The sequence below is a fragment of the Microtus oregoni genome, unplaced genomic scaffold, assembly GCF_018167655.1.
Source record: "Microtus oregoni isolate MIOR12 unplaced genomic scaffold, Mior012 000007F_ref0000211, whole genome shotgun sequence".
Taxonomy (NCBI): domain Eukaryota; kingdom Metazoa; phylum Chordata; class Mammalia; order Rodentia; family Cricetidae; genus Microtus; species Microtus oregoni.
The window spans coordinates 21,874,937-21,899,346 of record NW_024543066.1 but is presented as its reverse complement, the minus strand read 5'-3'; the positions used below and the strand labels follow the sequence as shown (position 1 = coordinate 21,899,346).

Here is a 24,410-nt window from a genome sequence, read left to right as displayed (position 1 = left end):
GTCTCAAACAGTAAGGGGAGAGTGATTTATGAAGACACCAACTTTGGCCTCTGGTTTCCATATGCATTCACACACACACACATGCACACACACACACACATGCACACACACATCATACATCATATACACACCATACATCATGTACACACAGACACACTATACAACATGTATATACATACACACACCATACATCATGTGAGCATGCACACCGTACATCATGTACATACACACACACTATACAACATGTATACACACACACACAAAGTGCTTTGTGTATCTTGAAACAAAAACAGTTGCTAGAATAACAACTTTTAGATACTTTATTTTTACATTAGTTCTTTCCAAAATGCTAAGTGCTTGTACACACACAATGCAAACTTTGGCACATTTCTTCTTGGCAGCAGCCTCCAGTTACCGCGTCATGCAGGTGTGTTATTCTAGAGGGGCGGAGTCGGTTGCTATAGTAACAGGACAGGCTTATGCTGAAGTTTGTTAGGAATTTTCTGTTTGATTTTTGCTTTGTTCTTGAGACACGGTCTCATTATGTATTTCAGCTGGCACCCAAATCTCACTCCTCCTGCCCAAGTCTTCCGAGTGCTGGCATTACAGACACATGAAACCACTCCTGGCTCACACTGAATTTTGATTTGAACATTTCCCTGCGCCGTGAAGCTCTTTAAGTCATCTTGTCACGTATCCAAAATGAGTCTTGTAACCTTGTTCTCATAAGGTAAGAGTCTCCCCAGTCGTATGGATTTGGAGACCGTTGGAAGTGACCATCTAAGGATAACACAAATTCACAGAAACCTTGTCATGAAATTGTTATCTTTCATGGCTTAAGAGCTGAGCCTGTGTCTTGAGAATCAGGTTAGTGTTCTCTGCCTGAGGACGGGGGATGTCATACTAGAATGCACCTCCTTCTAATGGTAACCAGGTGGCTAAGAAATGGCTTTGAATGTCACTCCTGTTGCTCCCTGGCTATGGTGGAACCTGTGAAAAAGCACTTGAAATTCTCAAGGCTTCTGATTCCTCAGCTGCAGGCAGGGTGTTAACACCGTGTAACTTCTGTGTTCAGAAGCAGAGCTCAAAACAAAGGGCTCAGCCTCAAGGCTGATTTCAAATGGAAGCTGCTGAAGTGCTTGTTCCTATCATAATACAAGTCACAGAACACAGACTCCAGAGCCAAAGGGCCCAAACCAGACCCTTTGTCAGTTGTCCCACTAGCTGTGAGATGGTGAGCTGTTCTCTCAAATCTCCCTGTCTTGGTTTCCTCGTCAGTAACATGAGAATAAGAGTCATATCTGTCTTGGAAGGTTGTTTGGGTTGATTTTCTTAGAATTTAGATTAAATATTACATGTATACAGATGTGCCAGAGTGTGGATTCCTGCACATGAGTACACTGCTCACTGAGGCCAGAAGAGGGCGTCAGATCCCTTAGAGCTGAAGTTAAAGGCAGTTGAGCACTGTCCAGTGTGAGTGCTGGGAACCTGACTCAGGTCCTCTGGAAGAGCAGAACATTTTCCTACCCACTGAGCCATTCACCTCATAAGGCTGTTGAGAATGTATACTACACTGTATGTGTCAGAGCAGTGTTTACTATTCATGCTTCCAATTTCTTTTCTCAAAGTGTTCCTGGCTTGGGGCCACCTGATTTTTGGACTTGGCTAACTTTCCATGTCGTAACACTAAGACTTTGAAGAAATTAAGCTTCATTTATTTTTTATTTCTATATATGTTTTAAAGATTTATTTTCACATGTGCGTACATGTGTGTACGTGTGCCTGTAAGTATACATGTGAGTACGCATGGGGGACACCCTGGGCCTGTCACGAGGGTGGTTAGATCTGAACTCCCGCCCTCATGATGTGTAACAATCACACTTAACTTTCCAGTTCCTAGAAATCCAGTTTTAGAAATTGGAAAGGAGAATCTATTTGTGATTGAAGAGGCTTCATGTTCTTGGGAGACCATTTTTAAACACTGAACGCTGGCTACATAGTAATTAGAACCTTCTAGCTGCCACCCAGTTACTGATACAATCGGTGAACTCTGGCCTTACAAGGTTACACTTGCTCCCAGTCATAGGCTCTATGGTTGTGGTGAGCAGGTTAAGATTATATTAAGGTCTGGACAGTCTCTTCCTCTTGTGTACACTAGCTATATTTAGGCCAGTTGAGATGAGTTTAATACGGCGCATATTGCTTTGAGTCCAGTTGATCCCAGAACAGCTGGTTCCGCCAGTCAGAGCAATGAAGTCCAATTTTAGTGTGAAGCCCCAGAAAACAAAGCATTCGGGATGCAGATCTGTGAGTTCCAGTGGGGCTGAGCTGTTGTCCGCCCTCTCCTCCCAGATGGCTAGTCCACTTCAGGGTTTTGTTTTGTTTGTTTTTAATCTTCTTTATCCTTGGGTTCAAAATATTCTGTGTCAATGTGTGAATATAATTAGCATGCAGATGTGTAAAATGGCTTCCAGGGACCGTGTTTATTTTCCAAAGTGGGAGAGTGAGTCCTGTGTTTTTCTAATTATAAAAATAAATCCCATTTTAGAAATGTTCAAATAATGCAAAAATTGAAACACTATGGAAAAGGCAAAAACTGCACATTAGCGTTAATCTTTCAAGATGTTTCACAGCACACATATATGTAGATATATATGGCTACCACCTGGTAGTATGCGTCTATACTGTAATCTTAATGGGTAAATACTATGTTTTAGAGTAAGTCAGTGGTGATGTTGATGTTAGATCTCCACCCTGTTGTGGGAGGTCTCTTGTTCATTTCCTGGCCTTCCAGACTCCCGAAATAATCACATAGAAACTATATTATTTGCCATACTGCTTGGCCAATAGCTTAAGCATATTGCTAGTTAGCTCTTACATCTAGAATTAACCTGTTTTCATTATTTTATATTTTACCATGAGGATGGTGGTCTACCGGCAAGGTTTCAGCTGGCAGCTGGCGTCTTTTCCCTCTTGCGGCTACATGGCGTCTCTTTCTCCCAGCATTCAGTTTAGTGTTGTCCCCCACTCCCAGCTCTACTCTGCCCTGTCCCAGGCCAATACTGATTCTTTATTCATTAACCAATAAAAGAAACACATTCACAGAAGGGCTTCCTACACTACCCCACCATGTTTTCAGGAGCCCTGAGTTTGACCATTTCCCTTACAGGAAGTCCTTCGTGACCCAGGTCTTGGCTTAGAGATGGAGGAATCAGGATCGTCTTTCTCTATTGTCCCGGAACAATAGCTGCAGAAGCTGGAGAGACAGCACAAAACCAAGCAAGACAGGCATGGCCGAGCACAGTCTTATTTCATCTGAGCAATGGCTTCAGCTGCATGGGCTTAAGAGCAAGAAGCTGAGCTTGAAGCAGATCTTGTCCCAGATTGGATTCCCACAGTCCGAAGGTACAGTACTCACAGGGCCTTCAGGGATCCTACCTCTGCTCCTGAGAAGCCAAAGGCCTCTGCACTTGCTTGGATTATACATCCCTGCTAGGGGGAAATGCTTGCACATGCTCCACCACAATCTATGTACTTCACATAGAAATACAACTGGAACTACATAGATTCAATATTAGGGCTGCTTCACTTCATTTGTGTGTATGTGTATGTGTGCATGCATGTTGTGTGCGTATGTGTGTATATGCACATGTGTGTAGGCCAGAAGAGGATGTTGACCTCTATTTCTGTACACCTTATTTCTTCAACACAGGGTCTCTCACTGAGCCTGGAGTTCACAGATTTCCTGGTTAGCCTGGGAACCATTAACTTCCAGCAATCTTTTGGTCTCTTCTCTTTCCCACCCTCAGCACTGGTGCACTGGCTAGTCTCATGTCAACTTGACCCAAACTAGATTTATCTGAAAGGAGGAAACCTCAGTTGAGGCAATGCCTCCATGAGAGTTGGCTGTAAGGTATTTTCATAGCTAGTGATTGATGGATGGAGGGCCTAGCCCATTGGGGGTGATGCTGTCTCTAGGCTGGTGGTCCTGGGTTCTATAAGAAAGCAGGCAAAGCAAGCAAGGGGAACAAACCATTAAACAGCAACCCTCCAGGGCCTCTGCATCAGCTCCTGCCTCCAGGTTCCTGCCCTGTTTGAGTTCCTGTCCTGGCTTCCTTCAGTGATGGACTACAATATGGGATGTCTGATTCCACGTGGCTCCATGGCATCACTCTGACTCTGTCCTTCTTTCTCCCAGCATAGAGCATAGATTTTCCTGCCAAATTCTGTTCTACCCTTGCCATATGCTCAAAGCAGTTCTTTATTCATTAACCAATTAGAGCAACACATAGACAGAAGGACCTCCCACACCAAGGTCCTGTCTCAAAAAATATATTATTTATTGAGCAAGGTGGTGGGGTGTGGCAGTAAGAAGAGAAGCCATGGGGGTGAGTTCTCTCCTTTCATCATGTGGGTTCTGGAGATTGAGCTCAGGTCTCCAGGTTTGGTGGCAAGTGCCTTTACCTGCTGAGCCATCTCTCCAGACCTCTCCTTTATTTTTTTAAGACAGGAGCTCTCATTGAACCTGGAGCTCCTGTATTTGGGTAAGCTTGTGGCTTGTGAGCTCTGCAGAACCAGCTGTCTCTGCCTCCCCAGTGCTGGGATTAAAGGTGTGCACCAGTGTGCCCCATGCCTTGCCCAGTGCTGAAGATTAGAACTCAGGCCTGTTGCAGGAGGAACGGCGGGGCTGCGTCCCACTACCCGGCTAGCTTTACCCGAAATAATTACACAGAAACTGTATTCTTTTAAACACTGCCTGGCCCATTAGTTCCAGCCTCTTATTGGCTAGCTCTTACATATTGATCTAACCCATTTCTAATATCCCTGTAACACCACGAGGTGTCTTACCAGGGACGATCTTAACCTGCGTCTGTGTCCGGTGGGAGAATCATGGCCACTGCCCTGACTCAGCTTCTTTCTCCCAGCATTCTGTTTTGTCTACTCTGCCTACCTAATTTTCTGTCCTATCAGAGGCCAAGCAGTTTCTTTATTACTTAACCAATGAAACAACAGATAGAAAGATGACCCTCCTCTATCACAGGCCCTCGTGTTTGTTTGGCAAGTACTTTACCAACAGAGTCATAGTCTCAGGCCCAATTTAATTCTTTGTAATGAAAAGGTAGAAATTGTTTTTTTTTTACTCACTCCACAGCAGATGTCTTGATTATCCTCTGGGATTCGCAATCCCCTTTGAGATTGATTGAAGTAATTGCTTTATTGATTAAGACAGGAGCTGTGTGCTATCTTAGGAAGAAAGTGCATTTTTCCTTAGGGGGCCTAATGGCTTATGGTTTTTATTTTACTTTATTTTTTGTTTTTTGAGACAGAGTTTCTCTGTAGCTTTGGAGCCTGTTCTGGAACTACCTCTTGTAGACTAGGGCACCACCACTGCCTGGCTGGTTTTTATTTTTTTTTAATTTTTAGCTTTAAAATATGAATTTATTGATTTATTCATTGTGAGCATATGTCCCTGGGAGGTGATGAGTGTGCATACATGGCGGTCAGAGGACACTTGTGGGTCTTGGCTTTCTCTTTTTCCCAAGTTGGGTTCTGGGGATCCAACTCAGGTTGTCACGGTGGAGAACAAACATGGTCACTGCTGATCCATCTCACCAGCCTGGAGGCATATATTTCTAAATGTTCTCGTTGTCATGTCAGTTCTTATCTCTCAGTAATATCCACTCGCCACCCCTAGGTAGCATGAAGTGTGTGAGAGTATTTTCATTTGCATTTTTTTTGGATACTGCATTTGGATACTGAAACATGGGGCCTGGGAAACAGGGCTCCTGAGTGTCAGTGTGAGGGATAGCCTACTGCACAAGAAGTACCTTCTCCAACACATCTGTAACATGATGCGTGAAGGGCATGCCCTTAGGATAATTCCAATTAGTAGGTGTAACACGATCAATAAAAACCCAGAGACAGATATTGAGGTTCAACCTGGAGGTCAGAAAAGTCAAACAGCGAGCCACTGGCTCTTTACCTCAGTATGAAATGGTGATCCTGCCTTCAGGAATCTCAGAATGAGACTGTGTCTCAGAGCTGTCTCCTTCCATTTTATATTCCTCTCTAGTGTAGGGATTAAAGGTGTGCACTACTACCATCCAGTTTCTATGGCAAACTAGTGTGGCTACTGGGATTAAAGGTGTATGTCACCACTGCCTGGTCTATAAGGCTGACCAGTGGGGCTGTTTTACTCTCTGATCTTCTGGCAAGCCTTATTTATTAAAATACAATAAAATATCACTACATTTTCCCTTTTTGTCTAAAATAAAAAAGAAGGCTACAACTAATATAAGAAAACTATATATAATAAGTACAATAACTATATAGGGTATATACAGGCAATAAATACATCAACAATGTCTAGTCCATTTGCATTTGATAAATCCAGAGAAAATATATCTATCTTACCTTGATGAGTCCAAAGTCTTGTACCTAGCTTACTTTCTACTATAACTTGCTTCCTGCAGCTGGTAAACAAGGAAAACTATAACTATCTAGTCTTCAACTCCCTCAGAGACCCAAGAAGAAAACAATTTAGTAAGCAGGAAGTGTGAGAAGTGACTTCCAAAAATGTGAGAGATGACAGAAACAGCTGGCTACCTGGACAGTGACCCAAAGTTCCTCTGCAACATTGGGCATCTATCTTCAGCCTACAGGCCTAGCAAATCCAATAGGCTTTTTCTGTGAAGCAGGATATTCTGAAGGAATATGGTATGTGGTACTTATTCCGAAAATTGAACATTTCCTTTAAATTTTCCAATTTTGTGGAGTACAGGTTTTTGAAGTATGACCTGATTCTTCTCTGGATTTCCTCATTGTCTATTGTTATGCTCCCTTTCATTTCTGATTTTGTTAATTTGAATATTCTCTCTCTGCCTTTTGGTTAGTTTTGATAAAGGTTTGTCAATCTTCTTGATTTCCTCGAAGAACCAACTCTTTGTTTCATTGATTCTTTGTATTGTTTTCTTTGTTTCTATTTTTTTAAGATTTATTTATTTATTATGTATGCAGTGTTCTGTCTGTCTGTATGCTTGTTGGCCAGAAGAGGACACCAGATCTCACTACAGATGGCTGTGAGCCACCATGTGGTTGCTGGGAATTGAACTCAGGACCTCTGGAAGAGCAGTCAGCACTCTTAACCTCTGAGCCATCTCTCTAGCCCTTTTGTTTCTATTTTTATTGATTTCAGCCCTTAATTTTATTATTTCCTGTCATTTACTCCTTCTGGGTGAGTTTGCTTCCTTTTATTCTAGAGCTTTCATGTGTTCTGTTAATTCACAAGTGTGGAATTTTTCCAGCTTCTTTATGTAGGCATTTATTGCTATGAACTTTCCTCATAACACTACTTTCATTGTGTCCTACAAGTTTGGTATGTTGTGTGGTCATTTTCATTCAGTTTTAGGTAGTCCTTAATTTCTTTCTTTATTCTTTCCTTGACCCAATGGTGATTCAGTTGAGCATTGCTCAATTTCTATGTGTTTGTGGTCTTTCTGAAACTAGTGTTGGTGTTGAATTCTAACTTTATGCCATGGTGATCCAATAAGATACATGGGTTTATTCCATTTTTTTTATCTGTTGAGGTTTTCTTTGTTACCCGAGTATGTGTTTAATTTTTGAAAGGTTCCGTGAGGTGCTAAGTAGAAGGGATATTCTTTTTGTTTGGGTAGAATGTTCTATAGATTAGTCCATTTGAGTCACAACGTCTGTTAGTTCCCTTATTTCTCTGTTGAGTTTCTGTCTGGCAGACCTGTGTATTGTTGAGAGTGGGGTGTTGAAGTCTACCACTATTAGGGTTTGGGACTTAATGTGTGATTTAAGCTTTAGTGATGTTTCTTTTATAAATGTGGGTGCCGTTGTATTTGGGGCATAGATATTCACAGTTGAGATTTCCTCTTGATGGACTTTTCCTGTGATAAATATAAAATGTCTTTCTTTATGTCTTTTGATTGATTTCAGTTTGAAGTCTATTTTGTTGGATATTAGGATAGCTACACCAGCTTGTTTCTTGTTTTCATTTGATTGGAAAATTTTTTCCCAATCCTTTACTTTGAGGCAATGTCTTTGAGGTTGAGGTGTGTTTCTTGTATGCAGCAGAAGGATGGATTCTGTTTTAGTGTCCAATCTGTTAGCCTGTATGTTTTTATAGGTGAGTTGAGTCCATTTATATTAAGGGATATTAATGACTACTGATTGCTAGTTCCTATTATTTTTGTTTTTGTTGTTGTTGCTGGTATTGTATGGGTCTTTCCCTTTGAGATTTGCTTCTGTGAGTCATCAATTGCCTGTGTTTTGGTGGATGTAGCTGACTTACTTGGGTTGGAGTTTCCCTTCTAGTACTTTTCTGTACAGCTGGATTTGTGGATAGGTATTGTTTAAATCTGTTTTGTCATGGAATATCTTGTTTTCTCTGTCTATGGTGATTGAGTTTTGCTGGGTATTGTAGTCTGGACTGGCATCAATGGTCTCTCAGTGTCTGCCCAATGCCTGTCCAGGACCTTCTGGCTTTCAGTGTTGAGAAAGTCAAGTATAATTCTGATAGGTCTGTCTTTATATGTTACTTGATCTTTTTCCTTTTCAGCTCTTAATATTTTTATTCTGTATGTTTATTTGGTGTTTTGATTATTATGTGGCGAGGGAACTTTTTTTTGGTCCAGTCTATTTGATGTTCTGTAAGCTTCTTGTACTTTCATAGGCACGTTCTTCTTTAGGTTGGGAAAATTTTTCTGTATGATTTTGTTGAATATATTTTCTGTGTCTTTGATTTGGGCTTCTTTTCCTTCTTCTATCCTTATTTTTCATAGGTTTGGTCTTTTCATGGCATCCCAGATTTCCTGGACATTTTGTCTTAAGCATTTGTTTGGATTTAACATTTTCTTTGACCAATGAATGAGTCTATTTCCTCTATCATATCTTCAACACCTGAGATTCTCTCTTCCATCTTTTGTATTCTGTTGTTTATGCTTGCATTTGTGGTTCCTGATCATTTACCCAAATTTTCCATTTCCAGATTTCTCTCAGTTTGTGTTTTCTTTATTGCCTCTATTTCAGTTTTCAAGTCTTGAATCATTTCCTTCATCTGTTTGATTCCTTTTTCTTGGTTTTCTTTAAGGGATTTGTTGATTTCTTCCAATTTTTTGTTTGTCTTTCCCACCACTTCTTTAAGGGAATTTTTCATTTCCTCTTTAAGGAAATCATCTTCATGAAGTTATTTTTAACTTGCTGTTTTCTTCCACTTTATCTGTGTTGGGATGGTCATTCAGGCTTTGCTGTTGTAGAACCACTGGTTTCCGGGGGTGCTGTATTGCACTTTATGTTGTTGAGTGTATTCTTACCTTGTTGTCTATCCATCTCTTCTTCCAGTCGGTATAGGTGGAGCCTGTCTCCAGATGGTCCCTCTTCCTCCCTTTGGTGTAGTTGAGGGCTGTGGCTCTATTAAATGCTCCTTCTGGTGTAGGCAGAACAGAGCCTCCAGCAATGGCTCCTCCAGGTGCAAGCAAGCCCAAGGCTCAGATTCTTTCTTCCTTTCTAAAATGGGTTTTTCCTCCCTCTTCAGAGCTGGGCATTCCTGGGTTTGGATCCTCAGCACCCACATAAAAAGCCAGTGTAGCATCACACATCTGCAATCCTAGTGATGAGGAGGCAGAGATAGGGACTCCCTAGAGTCAGGGTAAGGGTAGTACTAGAGCCAAGAACGCCATCTCTGGGGTTGAACATCAACAACTTTAGCCACATCATCATTATTATAAAGATGTCTCTGAGAAGCCTTGCCTCATCTTCCTCCACCATCATAGTCCGTCCTGAGAGGCTCTGTGGTCTACTGGCAATTTTGTGAAGTGTTTAGAAAGGCATTTTAGGCAACACCATACTCCCATCCAGTGTGCACGGCTCCTGACACACAGTGGGTGCCAGTTAGTGCATGCAGCTAGGTGTTTGCACAGCTGAGCAAATAATCCAGTAGTTATTTGACACAGACCTCAGTGTGCATTCCGTTCAGCTACTGAGCCTTCCATAGACCTACATCTCTCAAGCCTCGGCCAGATGCTCTGGTTCTGACACCATGTTTGGCTCTCCTGGATCAATGACTTGCTCACTTCATTTCACTAAGTCATGAATCAAGACTCGAGCAGTAGTTAGTACCTAAGTTGAAGTTTTACATTTACTCATTATTTTTGGCCAATCGAAGAAACAACCTTTCATTTTGAAATGTTCATTTGTATGTGTGTGTATTGTGGTGTGTGTGTGTAGTGTACACGCTCCTGTGTGCTTACAGGTGTGCATGTGTATGCCCCCACTTTTGGTTTATTGACACAGGCTAATATGTATTTATGCCAGGTTGGCTTTGAAGTTCTCATTCTCCTACTTCCAACTCCCAAGTGTTAGAATTAAAAGAATGAGTTACCCACGCCTGGTGATTTTTTTTTCAAGTTTTGTAAATTAAGTCCAAACCTTCAGTAAAATTTCAGGCATTAAGCACAATTTTTATGTTGTGATTTTGAACTCGGCCTTAATTGTTCTAGATAAAAATGTAACAGGGCCCCAAACATTAATAGGTTCCCAAGATCTTAAATGGACATCATAGTGGAAATGTCATTTGGGCTGTAAAACTCAGAGTGTAGACAGCCCCACCTGCCAAAAATAAAAACAAGGATCTACTCCATCAAAGTCCATATAGTTCTGGGAAAGTCTCTAAATGTACTAGCCTTGGTTTTTGGCTTCTATGGCTCTGCTTCTGGCCAACTGTTCTTGCTAACTGAGGTATGTCAACCTAGGACATGATTATCATGTTTAAAAGCCCATCCTGAGAAAGGCTCATGGCTATTCTGGGATCCTGGGCACCTAGTGTAGCTGCGGGCAGGGCAATAAAGACTTTCTATTGGCTTAAACCCATGCCTGAGCAGTCTCCTCTGGTGAATACCCCACAACAAAAGAACCACAAAGTGGAGCCCATTCTTCCTCCCTACTCATTCATGAATTCAAAGATTCAACACTTATATTGGTCCTAGTTCTTGCAAAGACTTTATGACTTGGGACAGAATAACAAAATTAAAAATTACTGAGAAAAATTTCGAAAGTCAACACGAGAAGCTTTGCTGATTTATCGCCTTGACTTTCTAAAAATACAGATTATGTGACTTCTTTGAGGAGACTCGTGACTTCTCGGTATGCTGATGGCCTCTTCCCACAGTTCTACACAACAGAAGATGGCAGGCTGTACAATGTAAGTCAGAGTTCTCTCATTGATCAGGTCTCATGGAAAGAGGCCTGAGTCACATAAGATCCCTGCGGGGGGGTGGGGAGAGTTTCCAGGCAGTGGTGGCGCACACCTTTAATCCTAGAACTAAGGAGGCAGAGGCAGGTGGATCTCTGAGTTCAAGATCAGCCTGGTCTACAGAGCAAGTCCTAGGATAGCCAAGGCTATACATAGAAATGCTGTCTTGAAAAAACAAAACAAACACACACACACACAAACAAACAAAATAAAAATCCCAGGGGTTAAGGAGATTCTGGCTTCTGGTTTTCTTTGGACATGGGCAGAATGATGAAGTTGTGGTTAAGCAGCAGGGGAACCCCACATCAGACAGAAGTCTGATCTCCAATGAACTCAAGAAATTGGTCACAAAAGAAGAAATAATCCAATAAAAAATGGAGTACAGACCTAAACAGGGAACTCTCAACAGAGGAATCTAAAATGGCTGAAAGACACTTAAAGAAATGTTTAACATCCTTAGTCATCAGAGAAATGCAAATCCAAATAACTCTGAGATTCCATCTTGCACCTGTAAGAAAGGCCAAGAGCAGGAAGCTCTTGATCAGAAATGGATGATCAGCTCTTGATTACTTACCAGCTCTTCATCTTACTTTGAAAAGGAGAGTGAAGAAGAGACACTATGACAGTATTCTCTGCAGTTACCCGACACAGGACTAGAGACAGTGTTGGCAGGTGGAGCTGAGTCCACACATATCACACCAGGACCCACAACTGGAGTTCATGGTCTTGTACAGAAGAAGATGTTCACAAATGTCAAGGGACATCTGTGCGTCATCAGGACTGTTGTGCCCTAATACAGTCATCCCTTGGAGTCCACAGAGACCCTTCCGGGACCCCCGGGTTAGTCACGACTGTCTGAAGAAATAGGATCATAGAAAGAACCTATCTATTAAAAGGGGACTTATTACAGTGGCTCACAGACTGAGGTTCATCTTGTCAACAATGACCACCTCCAGATGGAAAGGCTAAGAGGTTGTAGTTGTTTCGTCCGTGAGACGAGATGTCTCAGCAGTCCCTGTCAGGTGCTGGAGTCCCAGAGGATTCCTAGGAGCTGCTGGTCTTTAGTCTACATTGGGATCCTGAAGAAGTAGGTTGTGACCCCAGCAAAGGAGCGCCTCAGCGACAGGCTAGATGAACTCGCAGTTGAGCGTGAGTGGCCAGTAGGCAAAAAACGCCTCTCTTCAGGGTGCTCTCATGTGGGCGGTTACCAGAAGGTGTGGCCCAGATTTAGGACGGATTTTCCGGTCTTAAATGGTCCAATCAAGAAATTCCCTCACATGAGTACTAAACTGCTTGGATTTTGGCTAATTACAGATGTTGTTCATTGTCAGCATCCATGCAGTTCATTTTTAAAAATATTTTCCACCCTAGGTTGCTTGAATCTGAGAATATTGACCCAATGGATAGGGAGGGCTGACTGTATTTAGTATTTTAAAATTGCTCTTCTGAGTTTGGCCTACTAGAGCCGTTTTTAACTGGCCCACACTAAAATCACCACAGAACAGTAGAACAGATGTCTTCGTCCACATAAATCCACCGCCACAACCCCTGAGATCTCTCTGTGCTGTGACTTTTCTTAAAAGACGCGAACAAACATGTTTAATCTCAGATAGGGTACCCATTACAGATCAAAGAAAGGGTTCCATCTTCGTCTAGCTTAGTGAACCAGTGGATTTGTAGGGGTTACTCAAAGGAGCGTGAGGGTCTCAATGGCAACCGCATCATGGGGGGAAAAGCCCAATGTACCAAGCACGGGTGATGAGCAAAGCTGCGTCCCTACAGCTCGGTTATCAAGTTTCCTCCACAGTGGAGGAAATATTACACAACACGGTCTCACAACGTGGGTTCCGGAAACTGATGAGGTCTTGAAACAGGCAAGGAGACTCAGGGGGCTGGGGGCGTGGCTCAGTGGAAGAGCACTTGTTGAGTATGCGCAAAGTCTCTAGATCGAGTTGCGGCAGAAAAATGGTGCTGGCCCTTGAGACGCGAGCTCAATGGGCGACTTAGAGAGATGCAGACTGGGTACGGAAAAGACTTTACCAGATCTTGTAAACTTTGGTTTCTCATAGCACAGGTCTGCCTCTGCTCTCTAAAAGGCCCTGCAGATTGCCAGGCCTTCTTGAAGGAGGTGTGTACACACAGGAAGTTGCCGGCTAGTCTCTGTCTCCTTTGGGGGCATCCCGAAGGTATCAGTGGCGGCTGTAACTGGGTGAGCCAGGTCCAGGCGAGGTTGGTGTGGGAGGGAGAGGACAGAGCGACAAGTTACAATCTTTAGAATGAGTAACCGAGATGCTGCTGTTTTTACAAGGAATTGGAGATGCTTGCAGAAATAGTTTGCAGTGTCTTACACAGAAAAAATTTCTTAGTGAGACTTTAAAAAAAAAATCTGTCTTGGCTGATTTTTCTTTCTTCTACTCAGTTTTCAAAGTGCCTCTGGCCGTTTTCTGGTGTCCTATATATATATATATTATAAAGATAAAACCCCTGAAAGCTCTTCTCCGCCCGCCCCCCCCCCCCCCCAACTACAGTTTGAAGAGATCACGTTATCTTTCCGAGAGACTGGAATCTTCCTGGGTCCTGTGGGGTTTGAAGGCCACCTACAGAATCCTTCTAGACGCATGGCTCCAGCTGCATTACCGTGATTGCGGTTCTGTTTCTTTGGCTACTGTCCGCGTTGTTTTTGATTGTTTTCATTCGCGTTTTCCTTCAGCTGACAGCGAAGTCAGAGCTGATCCACCGGTTTGTGGAGCATTTAACACAGGCCGTGGAGAGCTATAAGCAGCGGATGGACTGGCTTACCAGCAGGAGCCGGCAGATTTTTGGTGTCATCTTGGAACAGAGCATCACCATAGTACTGGATTTCAGTGACATTTTGACGGAGGAGCTCAATCTGTGCCAGGATGCGCTGACAATGGTCCTCCAGGAGCAGGTGGCTCTCATCACCAAGTTCAACATCATCTGGTGAGTTCCCAGGGGAAACAGTGGTCTCCGTGAAACTTCATACCAACTCGCATGTATTCAGAGTTAAGGAGCAGTGCTAACAGAGTTAGCCTGATGACAAGGGAGGGGGATTATCATAATTCTGCAGAATATACAATTTCAGCAGAAAACCCATGATGAATAATGAATCCTAGGGAACTTCTATCTGCTTTTCTCAGGGCACCTTAGGTTTCATGTGGAGAGAGATTTAGAAGCTTGCTTTTCTTCAGTCCACTGGGAGGTCAAAATATGAGAATATGAATTACATATTCATATTATGTATGCGTATATGTGTGTATGTTCTGTAGGTGTGAGTCCCATTTTAGGTTGGATAACATGATTAAAGGCCACAACTTTGGCTCTCTTTTCCAGACTGAATCTGTGACACACATTGACCTCTCTTATGAGTTAAACCCCTTTCATTGGAACAGGTGGTTGCCTTTCTAGAATTTCACTTATTTTAGAGTTTTCATGATTGATTATTTATGGATTCTTGGAGCCACAGGAATGTGGGTGGCAGTGCTAACTCCTCAGCCACATCAGTGGCTGCATCTCCTTGACAAGAAACATCTGGATGAGTGGGCGGAGGGAAACGTGCCTAACTGAGTTCTCTATTGTTATCTAAATAGAGGACACCTTTGTGGGTGGGGCTTGACTTTTGACCCAGACGTGTTAAGGAGTTTTGATGTGCACGAAACCTTTCCTTTCTCAGACTCTTTACCATGGTGTATGTGCCACTCAGTCAGACCTCTCAACCCAGAGGAGCCCCAGCAAGGGAACACAGGTATGAGGCAGCACTCCCTGTGACGATGGGGCATTGGCAACAGTCAAGTCAATTTACTTAACGTTATAAACACAGAGAAATTCAAATGGTTCCTCTTACTGAAGTGAGGATGCCCTTCAGTCATTTCTAAGCCCTAAATAAACGGTTTAAACAAATGTTCTCAGGATTTTAAAGCCTGCACTATTGTTGATGCAGAAAGCAGAGCTGGTAAGACTGCCAGGATCATGAGAACAATGCCACTGGGAATAGACTTTAAGTCTAACAACAAGTCGCTACCAACTTGTAAACCGTAATACTGTAAGTTGCTATGAGTTTGCGATTGAGAGAAGATAGTTTCATAATCCTTCCTGATTATGAAACTATTTTCTCCTAGTGTTGGTGTGTGGATGTGCCGCTACCTTGTGTGCATGCATGTGTGTGCAGACGTGTGGAGGCTAGAGCTGCCTTTTTCAGTCACTCTTCACTGTATTTCTTTCCCCTGTTTGAGACGTCTTCCATGGAAGCTGGAGCTCACGGGTTGGCTAGACTGTATGGTCAGCGAGCCCCGGGGATCCTCCTGTCTCTGCCTCTCCACTTTTGGGATTGCAGTGTTTGATGTGGGTGCTAAAGAAGCAAACTTTGGTTCTTATGCCTACCCAACAGGCATCTTACTGACTGGCCACCTCCTCGGCCACTCTCTTAGTCTCTTGAAAGCACTTGCACCTTTTTGTTTGCTCCCGTGTCACTCCAGTCGGGTCTCCTGGTCCTTATGCCCGAGGGAGGTCATAGCGCTTTGAAATCGCACATTACACTCAGTACACTTTCCTGAACAAGACGGAATTGCCTGAACTGGCTCATGCATTTTCACGCTAACCTTCAGGGGCCTGGCAGTTTGGTTTTCTTTCTCACTGAGGTAACTTTTGGTTGATAACCAAAGGCCGACACTTCCGTGGTAGTGTTAATCACGGCCTGGTGACTGCTACCCATGATTCCTTTCAGGGTTTCTGGAGAGCCAGTGAAATGGCAGGCGTGTGCTACCTCTGTGACCGAAGACGCCATAGCTGCCGCCATCAGCTGGGTGGAGAAAATGGCTTTTGAGCCAGTGGCTGTGGGAGAGGTTAGCTGCCTGGATGCTCTGCGGGAAGCTGGGAAAGACGAAACTGTAAGTGGGAATCCATGGGCAGCCCAGGTCACCAAACTTAACTGCATACTCTGTGTCTTCCCACTGCTCATCTGGGTCTCCTAGCACCGTCACTGAGAGTACCTGCCTCAGGTTCCTGTCCAGTTGCTATGATAACATACCCCAGCCACAAACAATTTGGGGAAGACATGGTGTAAATGGTTTATTCCTGCTCACGATTCCAGGGTACAGTTGTCATAGGTGGGGTGCCACAGCCATGGGAGCTTGAGGGAGCTGGTCACATTGCACCCACAGTCAAGGGCAGAGAGAGAGAGAGAGAGAGAGAGAGAGAGGGGCAGAGAGAGAGAGAGAGAGAGAGAGAGAGAGAGAACGAGAACCAACTCTCAGCTCTCTTTCTCTTTTATACAGTCCAGGACCCAAACCTGGGGAACAACGCTGCTCATTTTTGCCTGGGTCTTCCTATATCAATCAATGTAATCACCCCCCCCCCCCCACACACACACACACACACATTCCCACAGGCCAACCTGGTCTGGATAATCCTTCACTGAGGAGTTCTTTCCAGCTGATTCCAGATGGTGACAAGTTGAGAAAACTAACCAGCATGGTCCCCAGAGCGTAATCCTGTTCACCCCTGGACCCACACCGGTCTAGAAGCAGGTTCCAGGTTTCAGATAGGAATCAGACTATAAGCTTTAGTGATGGCCATGCCATGCTTCTGTAACGTATTAGCTCTATTGTTGCCCTCCTGCTGGTTAGAGAAATGAATCCCTATCTTATAAGACATGGAGAGAGCTTGGGAGACTTCTCACAGAATCCTGAGAACAAGGAAATAGGGTTTCCCCAGCACCCAGGTTCTGGATCTTTCCCAGTTCCTTCTCTTCACGAACGGATCTATTATGTATATCTAAGGTGATGAGCCCCATATGATGGTTGGCTGTAGTTACCCACTTGACACAACACAGAACCACCTGAGTAGGGAATCTCAATGAGGAGTTGCCTACCTTGGGCTGGACTTGTGGGCATGTCTGTGTGGGATTGTCTTCGTAGCTACAGGAAGACCCAGCCCACTGTGGGCAGCACGGGTGCCTAGGCAGGGAGGCCTGGACTATGTAAGAGTGGAGAAGTCGAGCTGAGCACAAGCGAGCAAGCATGCATGCATTTCATTCATCTCTGCTCTTACTGTGGATGTCCTGTGACCAGCTACTTTAAGCTCTGTCACCCTGACTTCCTTGCAGTGATAGACTGTAACCAGGGACCGTGAGCTCAAGTAAATGACTTTCCCATCTATGTTGATCTTTGTCAAGATATCTGTATCTCAGCGACAGTAATGAAACCGAGACAGCACCTATGACACATTCTGATATCCTGACGTATGGTTTTTGATTGGGACCTTTGATAATAAAACTTCTCCTGAGACAAGCAAGTAAGAGGTGGTAGTGTCTGGCATCTCTTTCAGGCACAAGGCGTGTTTCTTTGAGTTGCTCTGGTGATGGCACCTTGAAGAGGGTGAGATAAGGGATTTCTCTGGCTGGGAGGAATTCCTTAGCCAGCTTCAGCTCCTCCGGAGTGGGAGGTGGAGGTCTGCTTGCCTTTGAGATATGGATGCTAAATACTTGCTTCCTGTCTTCTGGAAGGCAGGGCTTTCTGTAGGTTTCAGTCTTTATGTAGCTGCATCCGGGAGTCAACAAACAAACAAACAAATGCTGGCACTCCTCCCTTGGCCACCAGCCCATGTTTATCAGCACTAAGGTGATGGTTTGAAATTGGGAACACATTTTCCCCCCTTGCAGAGCCCGCTGAACACATGTTTTCCATTAAAGAAGAACCAAATACGAATCACTTTGTTCTTTGGCCCTTCCAGTCTGTTTTGACATCTGCAAAATTCCAAGCGTCTGGATCTTAATAAGCATTCAAAATGGAATGTTTCCCAGGCTTTGGATGTGCGTGTGTGTGTATGTGGGTATGTGTGCATGCACGCATGTGTATGTTTGTGTATGTGTGTGTGTGTGCATGCATGCATGCCTGTGTGTACGTGCGTGCGTACACCCATGAGCATGCACTTTCTTTGTGGACTTGACTGTATTGGTCACTTCTGACTCTGGCCATCTGGTATGACTCCAGTCTCCAGATTACCTTGATTTCCTCCTTTGTTTCTCCTGGGTTCATTCCTACTTTAGAAAATATGAATAGCCCAGTGAGTGCCAGCGGCGTCCTTATAGAAGAAGACTCGAGAAAGGTGCCCGCAGGTACTGACCACCACATTCAACCCATAGCCTAAAGCAAGCACAAAATGTATACAAACCACAGACATCCTTTATTAAGAGTCTACCTGTGGGTGATCTCAAGAAGAACCCTAGTAAGCGCTGCTGTCTTGTGTATTAGAAAGTGCCGTGCTCTGTGTTGTGTAAGAGTGAAAACCAGTATGCATGTGCATGGTGGGGTAGGTTGGGTCCCCTAAAGGTCCACTCCTCTGCTTCATGCCCCTTGTGACCATCCCATAGTTTCAATTCATCCATGTAGTCTTCTAGGAATAAAAAAGACGAAAATGTCAAGCTACCTTTGGAATAATGACTCTACCACCTAGGCTTTTCCTACTGATGACAACCTACTTTGGATTGTCTTCCTCCATCCATGGGCTCTGAAACTCATAAACATTAATATCCAAAAATTAACATGGAAGCCTGTATTATGTGAGACCCATCTGTGGAGGAGACCATTGGTCTCATTCAGTACTGGGCTTGTAACCAGAAGAACAGACAAGAAGAGAGGACTGAGCATGGGTCTTGGGGTCTAAGAGGAGCCCAGGCAGAGCGTGAGGGTCTGTTTAAACCATGTCATCAACACTAGCAATGGCAGGGCACAATTGAAGTCTGGGTATCTTGTGCAGAAGGATCTGGTTTGTGGGATGGGCAGCCTGTGAGCTATTGAGGAAACACCAGGCAGGTGAGGACTGGGGGTCCTGAGAGCCCAGCTGTTCTGGTCAGCACAGGGTTTCTGTGGTACCAGTGGGCCCTGGAAACCTGCAGACATAGAGCACACAGGGCCTTTGGAAAGAAAGGGCTCTTCGGCCTGCCTTGGTTGCCCATGAAATCTGTCTGAGGAGTTTCCTTCATGCTTCCAGAAGGCCATCTGCCCTGCACAATGCCTGACTTTCTAATTTCTGTTTATCTCAATTTGCCTTTCATGTACCTGATAGGCACACATTTGGCGTTGGGGGTTTTTAAATCATATTCACAGGGAGACTAAGTGAGTCAATTAAAGATAGAATCCCCCAGTCCTATGAGGGGCCTGCCCTGCTGATTGCCAAACCATCAGTCTGTAAAACTGACAACTCATATGTTTCCTCAGAGCAGTCTGGACAGGTGTAAAATTTTTCTGTTATGTCCCTGATGCCTACTCAGGGCTGCCGAAATGTTTATTGGTCAGTGAAGGAATGAAAAGAAAATACTATCAAGGTTGAGTTTGGGGGCTGAGTATAGTTCCAAGGGGTTCTGGTCCTAAACACATCACATAGAACCGAGGTTTTTGGCTTTGTTTTGTTTTGTTTTTCAGTTGAAGAAACAAGAGACATGGGTGGTGATGAGCTGAACATAGACCTTAAGACCTGGAAGGTCAGATAGTGACGGTCCAGTGGGGTGTGAGGAGGGGTCTAGAACTGACCCCAATACTGACTATAAGGAGGAGTCATCACCATAAAGGGAATCAGAGAATCAAAGTGGCCCAAAGAAGGAAATGTCAGAGAAATGGGGAGGACCGGGAGTTGGAGCCCCGTGTATGGGGATGGTTTAAACGCTGCAGTGTTATGAAGAGAGAGGCAGTCTTTGCCAGCCTCCTTGCTGGGCTTTGGGCTGCTTGTGCTTCTTGAGGAGGGAAGATTTTTATGCCCAAGGCTTTGGGATGAGAGCCGGCTTGGACAGGTGGCAGAGAGGGTAGCTGGAGTAGAAGCAGCTGCTCCCTGTCTGTGTCTTTCTTTTCTTCCTTCCACAGCTGATGTCAGGAAGATAGATGCCAAGGTCTCTTTGTCTGGGCAGAATGCAGGTTGCCATGTAATGATCCAGACTGAAACAGGACCTAATGGTGCCATCCTAATCGTGTGTGTGTGTGTGTGCAGGTGATACACACCTGTGTACATTTCTATGAAGGCCTGAGGTCTTCAGATGTCACATATCTTCCTCTTCTGCTTTTGGAGACAGGGTCTGTGACTGGACTTGGAGCTCTATGACTGACCAGACTATCTGCCCAGTGAACCCTATGGGCCCCCCCATTTTTGTACCCGAAGCACTGTGATTATAGGCACTCAGTACTGAGTCTGACTTTTGCAAGCGTGCTGGAGATCGAATTCAGGTCCTTCTACTTGAGCTGCAAGCCCTTTAAGGGCTGAACCATCTCCCCCACTTACCCTTTTATTTTATGTGAAAGAATTGCAGGAGATTTTGGCTCACTCCTCAGTGCAGTAAAGGCAGGTTTCAGTTCAATGACGTCTCAAGAGGAAAACATCTCTGCTCGAGAGTCTCCGTTGCTTGGGCCATTGCCAGCAGCAGTGAAGCATCCTGGCAGAGACTGCTGGCGCAGCCCTCTGCATCTCTAGGTCCTCATCTCCCTTTCGCTCTCACAGACCCTAGAAGGTACTCTGTCTGTTCCTTGTACTCGGGCCATGTGTCATTACAGGTGCCTATGAGAGGATATTCCTACATTAAATTTGGGCACAGAGGCAGCTGGGAAACGCTTGTGAGCAACTGTGCTTCATCTGTACACCTGGCACAAGGCCTGCGTCACACTAGGAAGAGGAATGGCCTGGGATGCGTTCGCTGGAAAAACAAAGCAATTCAGTCAGCTTAACACTTGATGGAGTGCTGTTTCTTAGATTGTTTTCTTCTGCCTGCTAGATGGCTGGTGGGAGGAGATTTACAGCGTTCATTAGGTTCCACTTCCTAGCAGGTACGTCCTGTAAAACTCTGGGAGCTAGTGTTGGCAGACTGGAGAGGGAGAGCTATGGGAGGGGGTGGGGCTTTTCTATGCCCACTAGAGGAGGTAGTGGCTGAGGTAGTCTGGTCTAGTTTCTCACTCTGGCTATTAACTCCCAACCTGTGTCTTTGGCTACCCCTGTTCTTCTCGCCCCCTCAGACACCAAGTACGCTCTTTCTGCTGCAGACCGAGGTTCCTAACCAACTGGACAGCCAATCATGAGTCTATCCCCTCTACTAGGTTCAAAGTTAAGGGGGAAACATCCGTTGACTAGCTTCAGCTCGTAAGGGGTTGAGATTAAAGCGTAAATAAGTCATGGGCCCTAGGATGCCTGCTTCTCACCCTCGCAGTGTGATTGTGGAGACCTCTGCCCAGTTCTATGTGGAAGTGATCAATCAAGGTGATTTTGAGAGACAGGCTCAGATGGTGTATATTTCTGGCTTGCTTTGATTGGTACTTTCAGAGATTTCTGTAAAATATACATACACACATATACATACACACATTAGTGTAGATCCCCAAAGCTCAGAAAACCAAGCCACAAGGATAACTTGTATTGTCTCATTTTGACCTAAAGATAGGTCACTTGCCTGAGTTCATGCATTCACGTCAGGAGAAGATCTGGTGGGGTGCTACTGAGGACACAGCTCATGGGTCCCTTTGGCGGGCTTTACATATCCCTGGGTTATGCCAAGAAGACTTATTTCTGGTATGATGTACATCTCCCAGAATCCCTGGATTAAGATGGACAGACATGTCACTGTGGTCAAGGAAGTAAGTCATTTTCCTTAAGATGAGTCTTGTGTGTTTTCTCTCACAGATGCTCAAACCGGGGCAGGTACACGCAGAAGAGGTGTGTCTGTTACTTTTCTCATTGCTGTGACAGAATGCTCAACAAAAGAAGGGCGTATTCGGCTCGCAGTCTAAGAAGGGCTACTGTCTGTCACTGCAGGGAAGGCATGATGGCAGGACTGTGACATGCTTTATAGTAGTCAGGAAATAGAGAGCAGACAGGGAGCGGAACGGGACCATGACACCTCAAAGCCTGCCTCCAGTGACCCACTAGCCTCAGCAAGGCTCTACTTCTTAAGGTTTCTAGAACTTTTCAAAACTGTGTCTCCAGCTGGGGACCGAGTGTTGAAACAAATGAGTCAGTGGGGAAACATTTCGCATCCAATCTACAGTAGGAAGGGGACAAGGAACAAGAGGGGAGATAAGAGGGGGTAACAGAGAGGGTAGAAGTAATCAGACTATATATACCAGGCAGATATATGGAAACAATGTAAAGGAATCTGGTATTTGTATAATTAATGTACACCAACATATAAAGGTGTATTGCAGTCTGTGTTTGTGCGGTGTGTGTGGTGTGTTATGTGTCTGTGTGGTGGTGATGGTATATGTGTATGTGTGTAATGTTACCATGTGGTGGTTATAGTGCGTGTGGTGTATCTGTAGTATGGTTTTTGTGTGTGTATTATGTGTGGTGTGGTATGTGTCTATGGGGTATGGTGTGTATGTGTGGTGTGGTGTGTCTGTTTGTATGGGGGTTTGGTGTATATGTACTATGTTGTATGGTGGGGGTATGGTGTATATAGGGGTGAGGTGTGTGTCTGTGTGATATGGTGTGTGTGTCAGGGATGGTATGTAGTGCGTGTGTTGTGTTTGGTGTACATATGATAAGTGGTATATGTGTTAATTATGTATATGTGTGTGTTGTGGGGTGTGTGTGCAGTATATTCAGTGCGTGTGTGTGTGGTGTGGGGTCTGGTGTGGGGATATGTGTGAGTGTGGTATGTGGGTGTGCTTGTGTGTGTATTGCTTCTGACATGGATTGTCCACTGGGCATTGTGCTCTGGCACGGCTGTGTGGAGCAGAGCCAGGTGGGCACACCCTTCTCCTAACCAGCAGCATGGAATGAGGATGGCCTCATCTTCCCCGGTGTGTGTTTCCCTAGTGCGAGAGAGCAGAGGATGAACCAACTGGGAATATACCCTCTCTTCTGCATCCCACCTCAGACTGACAATGGATGAGTTTGTGCTGCAGAATTCTGCACCGCCCGGGGAAGTCGATAATACTGCGCTCCCTGCCCTCAGCAGCTGTCTGGGCCAAAACTTTCTTTGTTTCTTGAAAACAGCCTTGCCTCTCTGTCTATGTAACTATAGGCCTGAGACAGCCTTTCTCCAAATCTGCCAACTATATTCTTTGTGCAGCACTTAAGGACCATGATGTAGACAGAAGTTTCTTTCCTGCCTGGTCCCACAGCCGTTCAGTCCCAAAGAAACACACAGAGGCTTCTGTTAATTATAAACTGTTTGACCTGTTAGCTTAGGCTTATTATTAACTAGCTCTTACAACCTAAATTAACCCATAATTCTTGTCTATGTTTAGCCACGTGGCTTGGTACCTTTGCTCAGTGCAGCATTCTCATCTTGTTTCCTCTGCGTCTGGCTGGCATCTGCTCTCAGTCTTTCCTCTTCCCAGAATTCTCTTAGTATGATTGCTCATCCTATACTTCCTGCCCCTGGCTACTGGCTAATCAGCACTTTATTAAATCAATACAAGTGACAAATCTTTACAGTGTGCAGAAGCATTATCCCACTGCTCCATGGCTGTTGTCAAGAGACCTTGAATGGCTTGCTGGCCTTATGTCTCAATGTCATCACGGGACACTGACCATAGCTTCTATTCGTTCTGTCCTCTCTTTTTTTGCAGCAATTAGGAAATGTGTTGCTGATGAGCATAGCACAAGTCTGGGGTATATGGCGGGTCGATAAGCGTTGTCATCTGTGCCTCTTGTCTTGCAGATCGAAGCCATTTACTACTTCGTGGTGGGGGATATTCCGGAGGATTCCCAGGAGCGTCTTCTCCAGAGGGTTTTGGAGATCCCATATCCAGTCTGCACAGTGTCCTTCAATGCCAGAAGAGAAGGAACTGTAGCTTTCCTAAAAGATCTGAGCGCCAAGACTCACAGCAGGTAGGCCGAAGATGGACTCGAGAGGGCCTGAGCGTGAGTGGCCCATTTACAATCTAGAGGCATACTCAGTGTGTCCCTGTGCACAGTCCCCATGGCTCCTGTACCCTTTTCTTTATCATACAGCAATCCAGTTCTTTTGTTCTGATGTCTTGGAGTCTTTACACTGGAGAGTTGCTCCCCGCCCTAGTCAGTTAATCCCTAGAGATAGGAAGTACTGTCTGAAGGTTACAGGGTCTCATGCTCAGGGCAGTTGTCTCCTCAGTGCCAGACAGGGATGATTGGAGGTAGCTATGCATCCAGAGCTCACTGC

At 44.6% G+C, this 24,410-nt stretch overlaps 1 protein-coding gene across 1 annotated transcript in view; it reads left to right on the top strand.

The window, feature by feature from the left end:
• The first annotated feature begins 3,290 nt into the window (after nt 1-3,290).
• Vwa3b (von Willebrand factor A domain containing 3B) overlaps nt 3,291-24,410 on the top strand; it is a 169,678-nt gene continuing 148,558 nt past the window's right edge. Inside the window, exons 1-5 of the mRNA XM_041655900.1 lie at nt 3,291-3,405; nt 11,130-11,224; nt 13,986-14,236; nt 16,017-16,179; nt 23,931-24,100. Of these exons, the coding sequence (XP_041511834.1) occupies nt 3,291-3,405; nt 11,130-11,224; nt 13,986-14,236; nt 16,017-16,179; nt 23,931-24,100 (794 nt within the window). The remainder of the gene's footprint in view (nt 3,406-11,129; nt 11,225-13,985; nt 14,237-16,016; nt 16,180-23,930; nt 24,101-24,410) is intronic.